The sequence below is a fragment of the Eptatretus burgeri genome, chromosome 2 (assembly GCF_056783735.1).
Source record: "Eptatretus burgeri isolate ZD-2024b chromosome 2, Ebu_testis_v1, whole genome shotgun sequence".
In the NCBI taxonomy this organism is placed as follows: domain Eukaryota; kingdom Metazoa; phylum Chordata; class Myxini; order Myxiniformes; family Myxinidae; genus Eptatretus; species Eptatretus burgeri.
In genome coordinates, this window is record NC_140962.1 from 31,488,510 (window position 1) to 31,505,732 (window position 17,223).

Here is a 17,223-nt window from a genome sequence, read left to right on the forward strand (position 1 = left end):
AGAGAGAGAGAGAGAGAGAGAGAGAGAGAGAGAGAGAGAGAGAGAGAGAGAGAGAGAGAGAGAGAGATGAAAACACAACCTCCTTCACCTTCGGTGGTGGAGTGCATCATATAGGTTCCATCACAAGAAACTTTGACGCTGGAGAAGAGGAAACAATGAGGCCCTTGAAGACCTGCACAACTTGTTATCAACTTATAGTTGCTTGAATTCACTCCATTCTTTATTTTAATGCTGAGCTTCAAGAAAGGAAACAGCACGAACTTCAGAACGACTCTGCTGTGGACAAACGGTTGTCCTCCTCGACCCAAAGTGGAGGCTCCAAAAAAAAAGTGCAACGTCATGGACAGGATTCGAACCTGTGCAGGGAAACCCCATTGGATTTCAAGTCCAACGCCTTAACCACTCGGCCACCATGACATGTGGGATTCTACTTTGTTCACCTCCCATGAAAAAAAACTAAAGAACATCATCATCATCATCATCATCATCATCATCATCATCATCATCATCATCATCATCATCACCCCCTGTTTTTTTATTTATATATCATCAGGTTTTTAAACAGCTTTTTCAAAAACTCATCTTCACAAACACTGCAGTTGGTCATCACATGGGTGAAATCCGTGCCCAACCAGCCCAGGTGAACCAGTCATTTCTGTGTTTAACTGCACAAGTTGACAATTGGCTCAAACGATGACAATGCACATCGTTTTTTTTGTATTTGATGTCGAGGCTCATTGAACGGGGAAGTCGATATATATATATATATATATATATATATATATATATATATATATATATATATATATATATATATATATATATATATATATATATATATATATATATATATATATATATATATATATACTGCGTCGACTGAGCCAAAAGCACCCTGGAATTCCACAAATCGTTTTTTTTTTAATTCATAAAATAAACGGGTCAAACAGTATGGTCTCTCGTTCTTGTCTGCTCCAGCCGAAGTGTTTCGGTTCGTGAATCTGGCGTGTATCCCCATTAATATTTAAAGAAGAAGAAGAAGAAGAATAAGAAGAAGAAGAAGAAGAGAAGAAGAAGAAGAAGAATAAGAAGAAGAAGAAGAAGAGAAGAAGAAGAAGAAGAAGAAGAAGAAGAAGAGAAGAAGAAGAAGAAGAGCACGTTGACGACGATGACGATGACGATGACGACGACGACGGGAGGGTGTGAGGACTGAGGAGTGATTCGAGAATCGAGCAGCAATGGTGCAGGGGGGCCAACAGCAGCAGGTATTTGTCTTGTTCGTGATTTTATATATATATATATATATATTTTTTTTTTACCCGTGTAGCGCATTGTAATCGTGTTTATATTTGTATCATAATCTCCTGCCACGAAGTTCCTTGTGTATCGTTGCTCGCAAACTGCAAGTCATGCTAGGCCTCACTTGTAGGCCCAAGTCAAAGAGGAAGGTAATCCGTTTTATTTTATATTCTATTTCGGCATCGGTCGTCCTAATGTTCTGTACAAACAGAGAAAAATATAAAATGTTTATTTCTTTATGTTCTCCGTCGAAGGATTTGGTGCATTTTTGTTTTGTTTTTTTCCAGATGGAAACGGATGATTCGAAGCCAGGGGAAGGTCTGCGGCAGTACTACCAAACGAAGATCGAAGAGTTGCAGGTCCGTTACTGCCTGGATCCATCGGATGTGTCCAGATTGACGAATGAGTCGAATCCGTGCTGATTTATTGGAACGTATGAATGTAAACCCCCGGCAGATTGATCTCGGGATCGATGGAACCCAAAACCACGCACGTGGCTAGTCGTGGAGTAGACAAAGCCTCATGGAGGTTTTATAGTCCCAGGGTTCTCCATGAAGACCGACGGCTGGCGGTTTATGTACAGCTGTTTTCGGTTGTACCGCCGGGTGTTTTTGTCAAAGTTCAAACCAAAAAATCCCCAAAAAAACAATTTTTTTTTTTAATTTAACATTTTAGGAAGCAGCTTCGTGTGACCTTTCATTTTAAACTTACTTCACATATATATATATATATATATATATATATATATATATATATATATATATATATATATATATATATATATATATATATATATATATATAGCATTTTTATGTGAGCACTACTTTCTTGAATACGTTTTTGAAGTAATAGTGGGGCGACTTAGCTAAATATAGCATAACAATTGTGCATTTTGTGAGGAAAGCACCAAATTTGGCACACTAGTAGCCTATCATATTATGAACAGATTTGGATATTGGGCCATCTCAAATTTTTGATGGCAGTGGAAAATGGCTGCCACAGCCATCAGCGGCTGAATTTGAGATGGCCCAATATCCAAATCTGTTCATAATATGATAGGCTACTAGTGTGCCAAATTTGGTGCTTTCCTTACAAAATGCACAATTGTTATGCTAAGTTGCCCCTCTATAAGGTGTTAAGTATATGTACCAATGAGTTTATCAACAAATAAAGAGTTCTCCAGATATCCATTTAATGTACCACAATTTCACTAAAAATGTCATTTATTTGGGTAAACAGTTTGCTTGTACTCTGCAACTGCTTAAAATCGCTGAGAATGCATTTCCAAGAGTCTGGGAATTTCCGCGGCTGGGGGCCTGTGGCCCCCAGACCCCCGGCTGTTATTTTCGTCTCGCTGCGCTTGGCAGCCACCTGATGTTTTCTATACATACAGGTGATTTCAAAAGTGTGGACAGCCCTGTAGTAGGGACACATTGGTGCCTTTTTGCCTGCTGGCCCCAAACATTTTTCCCGCTCTGACGTCCAAATACACTGCCTTGAAAAAAAAATGTCAACGTCATAAGCCAAAATGGTGCATCGCAGGGGTTCAGGCAGTTTGGAAAAGAAATTAATTTTATTCAGGGTGTTTTGTATGTTTTTATTGGGCAGATTGCAGCTTCAAATGGGTGGGGGGGAGGGGCGCACACCACCGAATCCATTCTATCTCAGGGTCTGGATTTGATGTGGGTGTTTATAAAATGTTGGTACTCTTACTCTTTCTCTCTCTCTCTATTGAGTGCAGCCTGTGGCTGCTAGTATCATCATTGGTTGGGACGCAGCTATGCCGCTGATGCAGTGTCCCCCTTACCAGTACAATGGTGCTCATTTTGCCGACCTCGGAAGGATGACAGGCTGAGTCAACCTCCTGGTGTATTTAATTCAGCGGCCAACGGGGCTTGAACTCAGGACCCTAGGATCCCAAGCCGCCACCCTAACCACTAAGCCAACATCAGGCGGTAATCTTACTTTGTTGTTGTTGTTCGTCTTTCGGCTGCTCCCTTTAGGGGTCGCCACAGCGGATCATCCGTTATGATCCGCATTCTGATTTGGCACAGGTTTTACACCGGATGCCATTTCTGACGCAACCCTGGTCGCCTCTTACGACGCAGGGATAGGTGGTACTCTTACTATGGAAATGAAACTAAAAAAATATTTAAGAAAATGAAGATTCCACTTTTTGAAATGTTTGGGTAAAGAGTGTTACTTTTAACTCTAGTGTGGGGAATATTATTTTCCACATTCATCCTTTCAAAAATAACAAAAAAAAATTTTTTAATCTGAAAAATGAAGAACTCATCATTGGTATAAAGCAACTGACATTTCTATGTGAAGCTGAAGGATATGGAGGGTTTACGCTGAAGTGTGGATCTAAAAGATGCAGCAGTGCAAGAAAGTGAAGAATACAGTGGGAATGTTTTTATAGAAGTGATGGGTGACTGTTCGTATCATACTGTCGGGAATCTGCCCACTGTGGTTTGTACATTTTGAATGTGGCGAACTATGGTTTAGCTCGCTGGGGAGGCTCTGGTAGTGGGAGTTTGTGGGTAGGGTTATCTGATTTGCAAAATACCAAAATTATACTTCCTTAATCATGGTATTTTAAACTGACAACCATCCTGCGATTGCAGTTGATCGTAAATGAAAAAAGCCAGAACCTGAGACGATTACAAGCACAAAGAAATGAGCTTAATGCAAAAGGTAGGTAGCAAGTGTTTGGTTTGACTGTTTTACTAAATCTGTGATATTATTGTACCTGTTCACATTTCCATAAACTTCTATATTTTGTGCTTTGAAATCATTTCTCTTCCACATTTGGTGGTGTGTTTATTGAATGTTTTTTTTGTTTGTTTCTCTTTCTTTTATTATTATCATTATTATAATTATTATTTTTTGGTGTATGGTGTTGGGAATAATCCATAGATCTGACGTGCTCTGAAACTACTAACGAATTGGGGACACAAGGTGCCGAGGCAAACTTGGAAAAGAACACCACTTCTTTTTTTTTTTCTTTTTTTGCTGACAAACTGAAAGACATCACTAATCACAAATGTTTCACTCAGAGTTTATGCAAAATGAATGACAAGTATCCTGCAGGGTTGAACCGGGACCCTTTTATATTCAATCCTTCCTTTTCTCCAACAGCTTGATTTCCAATCATCAATTTGGCTTCAAACAAGGACACTCTATCCTGAACATGCTGCTTCTGTTCTCCCAACAATGGATGGAGATCTTCAATGCCAGATTTGCGATCGGAGCCATCTCCCGAGACATTTTGCAAGCTTACAATACGGTCTGGCATCCCGTCCTGCTCACCAAACTCTTCCGATGGCATCCAAGGACATCTCCACTCATGGCCTGCAGACTTTCTCTCCTGCCGCAGCGAACGTGTGGCCCTTCATGGAATTCTCTCATCTCCTCTTCCTGTCCAAGCTGGAGTTCCTCAAGGCACTGTTCTTCTGGGCCCAGTGCTTTTTCTAAACTTCATCAATGATCTTTCCAACTCTGGAAAATCCTCATCTTTTTGCTGATGACTCCTCCCTCTGCTGTACCGTCTGTCGTCTCTCAGATTGGCAGGTAGCAGCCTCTTCATTCTGGACAAAATCACAGGCTGGTCCAACATGTGGAACATATCTTTCAATCGTGACAAATCCCACACTCTCACAATTTCTCCCCGAAAAGATGGTCTGGAACACCCCCCCCTCCCCCAATCTACTTTCTCAACAATCCTCATGAAGTTCTCTGTCTCAAGCTTTTGGGTCTCACAATCTGCCATGATCTTCCCTGGGAAAGCCACATTTCCAAGCTGGCCTCGAACGCCAGTCCCCAACTGGGCATCCTCCACCGTGCAAAGTCCTTCCTTGGCACACCTGATATTTTCGTAGTTAATTAGGTAAATTGGTTCTAGACAAAAAGACCCTACGCTACGCGGTTGCAATATAAGACCCTACGCTAGGCGGTTGAAATATAAGACCCTACGCTACGCGGTTGAAATATTGGCGACCACGGTCGGTTCTGCGACCCGCCGGCTCGTGGAATTATCCGGAGCGACGGCCTACAATTCCGGGGAGTCTCGTGGAGATGACGTAGCTTTCCCCACCTGGTGGTCTTTCTCGCCACTCACCTCCTGCCCCCAACAAATATATATATATATATATATATATATATATATATATATATATATATATATATATATATATTAATTTCCATTGAAAATAACCCTTGCTAAATCACAAGATGCTGAAGCAGGGAATCTATGTTTCCTTGGAAAGATTAAGGGGTGTATATTACATGTGTAGTCCCACTGTTTCGTTCTCTTTGTTTTTCTTTTAATGGTGATGTGCTTGAAAATACACGAACACTCGGAAGGTTAAAAATTAGACTTGGAATAAAAAAATACTGCTGCATTGTACTGTATTTTAGCTTTTCCTGAAAAAAATTGTTATGATTTATATGGTATCATTGAATTTGCTATGTAATGGCAATCACTTCTCATTTGCGTCTGTGGTTTAGCACTTGTCTCCTTCGATGATGGTTACTGGTACTATTTTATACCTTGTGAATGCAAGCTTTATTCATGCCATTTTGCCTTGTTGATCACATTCTCTTGATCATGTGCAGTTCGCATGCTGCGGGAGGAGCTGCAGTTGCTGCAGGAACAAGGGTCTTACGTTGGGGAGGTCGTAAAACCAATGGACAAGAAAAAAGTTCTGGTGAAGGTACGTGAAAGAAGAAATATTTTCTTTGGGCAAACTTCTTTCTGCACATGTTTGGGTTGGGGGGGGGGTTAGGAGTTTTGCAATTAAAAGTTGTCATGACCTTGCAGGATGAATGAGTGTTGAAAGCTTTAAAAATTGACATTTATTTATTTATTTTTCTTTTTTAAAGGTTCACCCAGAGGGCAAGTTTGTTGTGGACATTGACAAGAACATTGACATCAATGATGTAAGGTCTGCAGTGAAAGTGTCATGATAATTCTTGGTGGTTTTATTTTATTTTTGTTTCATCTACATTGTTCTCTCCATTGATGCAAGAGTACAAGGCATTTGGTCTGAATGTAGAGTACATCACTTTACTGCAGATCTCCGCACAAAGTCTTTTTGTGTAGGTGATTAGTGGTGTGAGTGTCTTGTCCATCTACCTGATGAATAATACGACTGAGGAGAGACCACATGTAGTGTTCATCTACAATGTCATTCATTAAACTTCATGTCAAATGGAAATGGAATGAGTGAAAACTGCTGTTGTCTTTAAAGTAATTGTTCATATTAATTACGTAAATATGTATTTCAAGTCCTTTCCTTGTTTATATACAGTGCAGTATTCATTTTTGGTTGTATTTGATTTTTGGAAAGAATTCTGAAAAATCTTGGAGAATCGAGTCTTATTTGAAGCAGGCATGGATTGGGGAGTGGGCTCGAAAAAGTTTAAGTTGTATTTGAGGTGGGGGAATATGTTCTGAAACTTCAATTCCACTTTCAAGGAAATCGCACCCAAAATCCAAAATCACTTGTTGAGAGTAAAGAACATTAACCTCTTAATATCCTAAAGTCCAATTTTATGATAAAGCAACAGTTTGGCCTCTTAATATAGTACAAACTATATTTTAAATATTTTCTTCTTGTTCTTGTTCATAGGTTGAGGAAGCAAAGTGAAGTCCATGAAGTTCTAAAATCAGCAATTCAAAAGTTTGTCACCAATCTTGTAGCGTCCATGTTGCACCCCGATGAGACTGCTCTAATGCGAGTACGCTTCCTCTGAGCTATCCGGTCAGCCCCCCAGAAAGTGGTAACTCAGGTTAGGATAGCCTCGTTTTGTTTTATAACTTGCATGTTGGTTTTGAATATGTTTTTATGCATTCCGTCTCGATTGTATGTGTGCACTTTTTTGAGATTGATGCACGTCATAATGAAATTATTATTATTATTATTATTATTATTAATATACTTGCATGCTTTATCTGCCTTGTCAAGTTGTTGGCAAACATTGAAATGGCCATTCCCATTAGAATAAAAAACAACTGATTATTCAGATTTGGAATGTTAAACTGTACATTAAAGATACAAGAAAGAAAACATTCTGGTTATGTAATATGATTATATTTTTATATATGTATATATATATATATATATATATATATATATATATATATATATATATATATATATATATATATATATATATATATATATATATGTATATATATATATATATATATATATATATATATATATATATACAAGCCGGTAGGCGACATGGCTGCTCGCTCTCGATGGAAAGCTGGCCGACGCGACTAGCCAATATTCATGTTCACGCTATCAATAAATTTAGCACAATAAATATGATTATCACAGCCCTCTTGGTTTGTGCCCAGAAACCCGCCTTGTGAAATTTCAGGCATGTTTCCAAAGACTCGAACAAATGGCAGCCCTGGTAATTCCATTGATCTATTCGCTAAAGATTTTATTTTTTTATATGATGCTGTAAGACATTCTCCTTGGGCACAAAAAAACAGGTCTCTCACAGGTCCAGTTTCAGAGGTATTGGTTTTTTTTGTACAGTCCACAAGTGTACGATGTATGATAAAGTATTTTAGCTGTTGCTAAGCAACGGAGGTGTGCATAGCAACCATTCATTTTTGTGTACATGCTAGCCACATTGTACACATTTCACCCAAGTTTAATCAAAATCAGACTCTTTTTCTTTGAGATATTCGCAATTAACCGTTTCTGAAATGTTCGACATGTACTCGCCCAAAACCTATCTCCTCCTACAAATATTTTTTGTTAGGGCTGCAAATTGGCTAGCTCGATAGAATGCGCATAGAACTCTAAGCTTCGATTTTTTTTATTTTTTTTTTTTATTAGATTTTTTGACCACTTTAAAGGGCTGTTGCTAGGGCCCAGGGTCCCATATTCGAAAGCACATGATTCCCAGAAATATTGGTCCCACCTACCAAATTTCATTGGAATGGGTTGAGTGGTTTAGCCCCGAGGCTTGATCAAAGTTTCGCGGACAGACAGACAGATGGAAATGTCCAGAATAAGGGTGCTCTAAGAGCAGCCAATAATATAACCAGAATAGTCAATTTGCTGTTTCTGAAGGTTTTCTTGCTAAATTGAAGAGTTAGGCCTTGGGCGAAGCTTTAAATGTAGTAAATAGCTACATCACATGGATTATTCACTTCACTCGGCGGTGGGTGGGTGAGCTGGTGCAGCAACTTGGTAAAACATTGGTTGGGTAATTTTGTGTTTCTCCCAAAAAGTTGACATCGCCTTGTCCCTTCCCCCTTAAGCCTCAATGTTGAAGTGTGTTCACAAGTTGTGGTGCGATATTCCCCCCACCATCAATAAGTTCTGAAGACTTTGTCTTGTGCAGGTGACGCCAAACTGCCGTGTCGCTCTACGTAATGACAGCTATACACTGCACAAGATCCTTCCAAATAAGGTGGATCCCCTGGTATCCCTCATGATGGTTGAGAAAGTTCCCGATTCGACATACGAAATGATTGGCGGCCTGGACAAGCAGATAAAGGAGATCAAGGAGGTGATCGAGCTGCCAGTGAAACATCCAGAACTGTTTGAAGCTCTCGGCATTGCGCAACCGAAGGTGATGTTTGCTTTCAGCAATTGTATTCACATTTGTTTGTTCACACCTTCATTTTATTATTTTTATTTCCTGGTTTGAATGCAAGACAGTCTGGGTGCTGGCAATATCAGGGTGCCGGTATCAAGATTATGTGTAATCTTGATACCACATTCACGTCTGGTCTTTTTTTTTTCTCTGGATACCACTAAGGCCTGTTTTGGCTAAAAGTTTAAAAGCACATTGATTTAACCATATGTTATCACCATTTATGTTGAACTGGAAACAATTTTCTTGTAAGGTTCCAGTCTTACTCTAGTGTAGTTGATAGTAGAAAAATCGTGCAAATTATGATACAAGCATCAAATTTGGCATTTCTGTTCTGCAGGACTTTCTGATCAAATCTGCCCAATTGGCCATTTGAAAATCCAAATTTTGAAGAAAAAAAAAACTTCAAAAAAAATTTGAAGTCACAGCTGGCTGAAATTCTTGAAGCGCAAGTGAACATCCCAGACGGAGAACCAAGGGGAGATGCAGTCATCATTGATGGCTCAGCACTTATCAATGCCCTACCTCCACGCACTTCAAAGATATTTGATGACTCTGCTAAAGAAGACATCATCCCAAAGGTGGAATCCTTTGGTGCCAGGTACGAGAGGGTGGACGTAGTGTTTGTGTACAAGAAGTCAAGTCTGAAGTCCGAGGCAAGGTCGAAAAGGGGGCAAGGAATCAGAAGAAGAGTGACAGGAACCAGTAAGACCCCAAGTAACTGGAGAAGCTTTCTTCGAGATGACAGCAACAAGACTGAGCTGTTTCACTTCCTTGCGGAAAAGATGTGTGAAGCACAGACGACAAGCACAGTCATTGTCACAAAAGGAGAAGATGCCATTTGCAACACAAGGAAGTCACTGGATGCTGTGTCTCCATGTTGTCATGAAGCTGTCACTCAAATATTTGTACACGCCAGGGATGCAGCGACGGATGGTAGCAAGTCCATTATCATTAAGGCTAATGACACGGACATACTAGTCATAGCAATATCTGTACTGCCATCCTTACAGGAACTAGGTCTTGAGAACATGTGGATTGCCTTTAACCAAGGAGCCAAGGCGCGATGGATTCCAGTCCATGAAGTAGTTTCTGCAATAGGGCCTGAGAAAGCTCGAGGGATCCCATACTTCCTTGCGTTCACTGAATGTGACGTTGTGTCTGCCTTCCGTGGTAAAGGGAAGAAAACTGCATGGCAGACTTGGAACGTCTTTCATGATGTTTCTGAAACATTGACCAATCTCAGCCAGCATCCAACATTGATTCGTGATCTTGACTTTTTTTGAAGTTTTTTTTTTTTTCATATTTTTCAAAATTAGTATTTTCAAATGGCCAATCAGGCAGATTTGATTAGAATCCCCTGGAGAACAAATGTGCCAAATTTGATGCTTGTATCATCATTTGCACGATTCCTCTCAAAAATTGCTGTTATCTGCCCCACTACTCAGATGAACACTTGTAATTCTCTCAAAGTATGTCGGGTCAATTTATATTCCTCAGATAAACTTTGTCTTTAAGCTGTTTTCTAATTTAGGACTCCCTTTCATCTGTTGTGCCCCTGCCTTCTGTCAAGTAAACTTCACCCAATGTCTTTTTCCTGACCTTGAATTAGTTGTGCTCACTCGGAACTCTTGCTGGAATAAAATAGTCATGTAGATAGACTAACAAGGGGGATATGAATAGAGTAGATTTGGTAGGGGTTTAAAATTCTGATGCTTTGGGGTCCACAAGCATCAGAACTCTTGTCCTCGTGGTGGGAATGCCCATCTCGGCCCATTTTCGGTGGGCAATTTCAAGTATGCCTGGTGTTGGCTTAATGGTTAAGGTGGTGGGCTTTGGGATCTGAGGATCCTGAGTTCAAATCCCGCTCAGCTGTTGAATTAATACCAGAGAGGGTTAACTCGGCCTGTCATCCTTCCGAGGTCAGCAAAATGAGTGCCAGCATGCTGGTATACTGTGTCGAAGTGGCGAACCCGTCCAGGATTGTGCCCAATAGCCAAGGAGACTGCTTCGGCAGCCCCAACGCTCTGCACAGAGTATGGTCCCAATCTCCAATTTAAAGTGGTAATATTTCCACAAGGTTGTGGTTGTTCTGGGACATACAATAACCATAGTTTGCCTTGCTGGACCACACTGTAAAGTTGTGTGATGTAAAATTCCAAGTGATGAATTTTGAAGTTTTCACAAACGCATGTCATGATGATGATTCTTATTCTTGGTTATTTATTTTGGGTCAATCCCCATTGTTCTCTCCAGTGATGCAAGAGTACAAGGCATTTGGTCTGAATGTGGAGTACATCACTTTACCACAGTTCTCCGCACAAAGTCTTTTTGTGTGGGTGATCAGTGGTGTCTATGGTTTGTCCATCTATCTGACGAATAAAATGACTGAGGAGAGACCATATGTAGCGTTTATCTATAATGTCATTCATTAAACTTCATGTCAAATGGAAATGGAATGAGTGAATTTCAGTCTTTGAAGTAATTGTTCACATTAATTATGTAAATATGTATTTCAAGTCCTTTCCTTGTTTCAATACAGTAATCAATATTATATAGCCCCATACGCATTAGCTCCATTATATTGTTGTGGAGCCGGGCGTCGACGTCGAGCACGGCCGCTAGGTGGAGCAGTAGAGTCTGCTCCACCGAACACCCGGAATTTAGATCGTGCTCCTCGGAGAACTCTGAAAGGCACGGGTACCTTACAGGATCGTGAATCGCCAATAATTCGGTCGCATGGAATAGGGTTGATTGCCAACTTCAATATACCTAAATAGCCACGTGGCAAAGCTTCCGGGGAATTCACCCTCGGCAGGCCTCGAGTGGAACGAGCCATTATCGGGCTCGAACCGTGCGTAACCCGAGCGGATGGTTACCAAGACCCGTCGGTCCAAATGCACAATTTACCATTTCCCAATTTCCCAACACGCACCGTGCTAATCCAATGAAAGAAACACATAAACGAGCTGATGCATTTCACAAAATGGATATTGATTTACAATAGGCAGGGAGGGGAACACAGAAGAGCAGAGTTATCCGACTATATCGAATGCAAATTTACACACAAGCATTTGTACAGTTGCTACTTAAAGACGGGCCCACACAGAGACACACACACACAGAAATGGACCCCAATGATCTTTATTGAAGGCTTCCAGCTCGAGGACAGGTGAGCTGGAGACCAGAGCCTGTGCTTGGACCTGTCCACCTCGTGTGGTCTTCGACGATCCGGCTCGGTGGGACTCGAACCCGCAACACGATGCCGCTCCAAGCACCAGGTACCGCACTCTCCAACCAGCCATGTGCCAATCGACCAAGACCAAGGAGAAGATCAGAGGCGACGATGATCCAGCTCGGCGGGACTCAACCCGCGACACGATGATGATGACAAGTACGATCACGACCCCATGACCGTTTTCACCACGACGACCTCCACCACCTCGACCCTTTTACCACCCAGCCTGGCGTTCCTTTTTATTTATTTTTCCTCCGGGATGAGCAAATCGCCGTCTGAGGCGCTCTCCACCCTCATTGGACTTGGCGTCGTGGGAAAATCGCTCTCTGTGGTCATCTCAACCCCATTGGCCGGGGTGCCGTGGAAAAGTCGCTCTCTGTGGCGTGATTGGACAAGGGGCACACCCCTGCATTGCTGGGCGGAGTCCCGGTCTGTGGCGATGGAAATCTCTGCCCATGTACGTGGCCGAACACACATGGGCAATGACGTCGGTGTGTGAAGTGTAGTGAAGGAGGTTTGTTGTAAACTAATCTCCGCAGCGTACACATGTAATTCCCGTTAGACACAGGTAGGGGGCCCTAACTATAAACACACACTTACCGATATAACTGTTATATAAGGAACTGAATGTTGAGTGCAGTTAAGCTTCCAAATTCGTAACAATATTAAATGTGTTCCAGCCACACCCCTCCCCAAGCTCCTATGAGCTTTGCTTATATCATCTCTGTTCATCTTCTTTACCCTCTTACCTCCCAACTGTTTTTATTTCGTCCTCTATCATCCCAACATTTTCTAATTTAGCCTCTTGCATGCTTATATACCTATATATATGCTAATAAGTGTCAGTGAGTCAGTCAGTGTATGTGTTTCCTCCAGAACTCCAAAACCATGAAACCTAGCAGCCTGAACCTTTCAATGCATACGAAGGGAACTCCAAGGAAGTGCATGAGTGAAAAATTGGGTGTTTGGGTTAATTAAAACACCCCTTTTAAAGATAATTAGCGGCCTTATTTGGTTATATCCTTAATTAGGCGCATCCTCTGACTCCTCGCTCTCGATAGGGTCTTGAGGCACATCCTCGGTTACCTCGCTCGCTGCAGTCTTGATTCGCCACTTTGTTCGGCCTGCTCAACAATGCCTGGAGTTGGAATAGGCTGCAATGGTTTATTCACGATAAAGCACTCAAAATGTATTTTTTTTTTTTCCCCCACTTTCCTTAATGATGTCATCGAATGCCTGTTCATCAAAGCTACAGATTTCTGTATCCATCACTATTAATTATTATAGTTTTCAAATTAGGAGCCTGGACCGATTTCATGCATTCATTATACGATGCAAATGTTTGTTTTTTTTCCCAGTTTTAGTTATTTATTTATTATTATTGTTATTTTTTTTTTTACATTTTTTTTTTCTCCCATAATCAACTCACAGACTAAAGTATATAATTTGTGTTTGGAGGATTGGATCACATGGACTGGAGTGAAATCTGAAAATGTTAAGTCTGCAATGTTTAGTTTTTTGCAGGTATATGCTATTGCCAATTGGCTTGCTATCGCTTGCCAAGTCAGCCGTTCCTTATCAACCATTTAATTGGAGTGGTTGCTTGAATGCTTTAGTCAGGGGCGCCCTACAGTCGATAGCGGTACAGTTCCTGTCCCGATCGGGATGTACAGTCGGCAGTTGCTATACAAGGTAGAGGTACGTAGTATGGGTAGATTTGGATCGGTAAAGGGACTCTCCATGGGTGGTGTGCATGCCTGCATGTTTGGTTACCGGCACTGTGGTGGCAAAATTTCATCCCGTATCTTATGATGATGATGATGATGATGGGTGGTGGAGGTTTGAGCTTTTAACCTCAGCAGCGTACGAGCGATCACGTTTTCCTTTGTCCTCGTGACTGTTTTTAAAGCAATTGGTTATTTTATATGATTTATTGCAGTGCTTTACAAAGGCTATATGTTTTCTTTTGTGAGTTTCAAAGCAAAATACATTTGATAATGCACGATTTCCGAGCTGTTTGCCGTATTAATGTTTTCTAAATTGCCGAGCCAAATTTTTTTTTCCACCCATCGCAACGATTGGCAGCTGTTTATAAAGATTAATGTTTATGCACATCTGCTTGAAACATTGATAATGCAATGTCTTTTTAAAAATTTGTTTCTTGAAATTCCCCCAAAACAAGGGTGAAAGCTACTCAATGTTTGTGGGTTGATTCCAGTACGTACTGTAGTCGGTAATCACACTGACTGCAACCTGCCAATTCCTGACATTGCCGTGTGTGTGGTGTGTGTGTGTTTGGTAAGGCATAACATTTTCTCTCTGCTGTTTATGTCTGGGCGTTCTTTGTCTCCGGACTTGTCTAGGACGGTTTGTCTCCAGGTGGTATTTATAGTATGACCGGTAGAAAATGGATTTCAGACATTATTTTACTTCCATCCTCACTTATTCTATGCAGAATCATTTTGATGAGATGGCATGAATTGTAATTAATGCTCCGCTGCATGTCTGCCTTCCCTTCCCCCTCCACCTCCTCTCTGTCCCCCATGCCCCCCTCTCTCTCTCTCTCACACTCTCTCTCTCTCACACCCCTCACCCCCTTGGTTTTACCATCAGTGAAGCAACAAGTGGTATTTGCTCGTAGTTAATAAACACCTTTCCCCACCCAGTCGTGAGAAAAAGGTCTTTTAAACTCTAGCTTTGCGTTTCTGAACACAGTCTATATTTCTCTAATCCCCAACGTTGAGTTTTTATTCATTTATTTTAACTCTGCCTGACAGTCAAACAAAATTGTAAATCATTCCAAACAAGAAACATTGTTTTTAAGGACCTCACAAAGGACAAATAATCACGAATAACTAATAACCTGTTTGATAGGGTGGTGTAATGGACACTGCACCAACGGCGGTAAACTTCCGAATTTTTTTTCCTTAAATGACTTTTACAGTTATTTTATTTAAATTGAATTATATACTTAAACACTGCAGAATACAAGTGTCTCTTGTTCCTTCCAAAACACTTGTTTAGCAGTACCAGAGCATGTTAAATAGGGTGGTATATCAGACTGCTTCAATTGGGCTAAACTTCTGGAATTTTTTTTTTTATGAACTTTTAAATCATTATTTTATTTAAATTTAAGTATATGTACATTTGAACACTGCGTAGGCCATAGGGTATCGTCTTCTATGAACTCCTTCGTTTATTCTTGCATTTCATTGTTGTAAATATGATGTAATTTGTTGGTCGGGTCGGCCAGAGGGATCACACAATATTGTGCAGTTTTGATGTTTTGATGTGTACAGTGCTGTTGCTGTGTAAAGCTTGGGTTCTGTAAAAGTAATGCTGTTAATACAATAATTGGTTTATTTGGATTGTTTTGGGAAAACTTTTTTTTTTCATCTTTTTCTGAAGTGCCTTGAAGGGCTTCATGTAATCAAACCCACAAATTGGTACTAGCTGGCTGTAATGCTGTTAAAATCATGGAATGCACATCCTGTTTCGGTCATTTAAATTTTTTGTTTACTTATTTGTTTTACTTCAAGCCAAAGCCACAGCACATTGAATGAATTATTATCAATCGTTAAAAAAAACAATGAAAAAAAAAATTAGCAACTGAAACAACTTGTGATTTATTTATTTATTTATTTATTCCTTCAAGTTCCTTGTTTTGAATCTTCATCTGATACGTGCCCATTTCTTGATTATAGGGTGTCTTGTTATATGGCCCTCCTGGAACCGGAAAGACGCTACTGGCCCGAGCTGTTGCTCACCACACCGAGTGCACTTTTATTCGTGTGTCGGGTTCTGAACTCGTGCAGAAGTTCATTGGTGAAGGCAAGTTGTGCGGTTCTGTTTTGCCCCAGTTTTACGGTCTTTTGTATGGAGTTGTGTTAATTGAATTTGTATTGTATTGTCCTGTTCTGTGACGTCACCAGGTTCTCGCATGGTACGCGAGTTGTTTGTGATGGCGCGGGAACATGCGCCTTCCATTATATTCATGGACGAGATTGATTCCATTGGTTCTTCACGACTCGAGGGAGGCTCAGGTGGGGATAGCGAAGTGCAGCGCACTATGCTCGAGCTTTTGAACCAGCTTGATGGTTTTGAGGCGACCAAGAACATCAAGGTACTTTTTTGCGATTGCGATCACTTTTTACATTTGAGCATGGTTTGTTTGGTGCTGGAAAATAATTTCATCAGATGTACCTTGGACAAGTCACCATAAAGCCTTCCTATTTATTTGTTTTATTAAAATTGTCTAAGGCTCAAGGAGGAGCATATGCTATATCAAAGGATAAAGATGTTGAGAGACATTGTTATCCTTTGTCATGAATTAAAGACTTCAATAAAATGGATAACTGACAGTATTTTGTGATTCTTGAATGGGCTGTTCAGCCTGGGTTTGAATTTTGAATCTTTACCAAGCTATTAAATGCCACTCTGGTCTCTCCCCTCTCCCCTCTCATTTAATGATGTACATTTAATCTCCATTGTTCTCTCCAGTGATGCAAAAATACAAGGCATTTGGTCTGAATGTAGAGTACATCACTTTACCACAGCTCTCCGCACAAAGTCTTTTTGTGTCGGTGATCAATGGTATCAGTGTTTTGTCCATCTACCTGACGAATAAAATGACTGAGGAGAGACCACATGTAGTATTTTATCTGCAATGTCATTCACTAAATAGAATGAGTGAATGCTGCTGTTCAGTCTTGGAAACGATTGTCGATATTCATCAAGTAAATATATTTTCTTTAAATTGCTTTATTAATTTATTACCTATTTCCTCATGCACGTGACCCATGCAGTGTTAGTTGGTGTATTCATGGGAAGCACGTTAAGCCGGCGAACCTGTCTGCCATCACTGGTTGTGGACATCAAAGATGCCCCGTTGTCTTTGGCAAATAGTTGGAAAGTTATTGCCGGCACCCTGGCTGTGTTCCAAATTCCTGCCCTGACTGATTTCTGGTCCACTCGGTATTCCCAAAATAAACCACTGAGCATAACCCTAACCCTTGCTCAGGGACTGCTTAAGTCGCACTGACACTTACATTTGATTT

General features: G+C 40.7%; 1 protein-coding gene and 1 non-coding gene across 3 annotated transcripts in view; one reads left to right on the plus strand and one right to left on the minus strand.

The window, feature by feature from the left end:
- Positions 1-335: 335 nt before the first annotated feature.
- TRNAS-UGA (transfer RNA serine (anticodon UGA)) lies at positions 336-417 on the minus strand. The gene has a single exon. It is a non-coding gene; the product is annotated as a tRNA-Ser (tRNA).
- A 710-nt stretch (positions 418-1,127) lies between these two features.
- The window catches only part of PSMC5 (proteasome 26S subunit, ATPase 5), a 28,338-nt gene continuing 12,242 nt past the window's right edge, over positions 1,128-17,223 (plus strand). Inside the window, exons 1-8 of one of the 2 annotated variants that reach the window (XM_085866684.1) lie at positions 1,128-1,265; positions 1,587-1,658; positions 3,927-3,996; positions 5,917-6,014; positions 6,184-6,240; positions 8,674-8,904; positions 15,871-15,997; positions 16,099-16,289. In XM_085866684.1, coding sequence (XP_085722810.1) covers positions 1,239-1,265; positions 1,587-1,658; positions 3,927-3,996; positions 5,917-6,014; positions 6,184-6,240; positions 8,674-8,904; positions 15,871-15,997; positions 16,099-16,289 — 873 coding nt within the window. In that variant the 5' untranslated portion in view covers positions 1,128-1,238. Of the gene's footprint in view, positions 1,266-1,394; positions 1,449-1,586; positions 1,659-3,926; positions 3,997-5,916; positions 6,015-6,183; positions 6,241-8,673; positions 8,905-15,870; positions 15,998-16,098; positions 16,290-17,223 lie in introns of those variants that run through there. The other variant, XM_085866673.1, reaches the window with a different exon arrangement.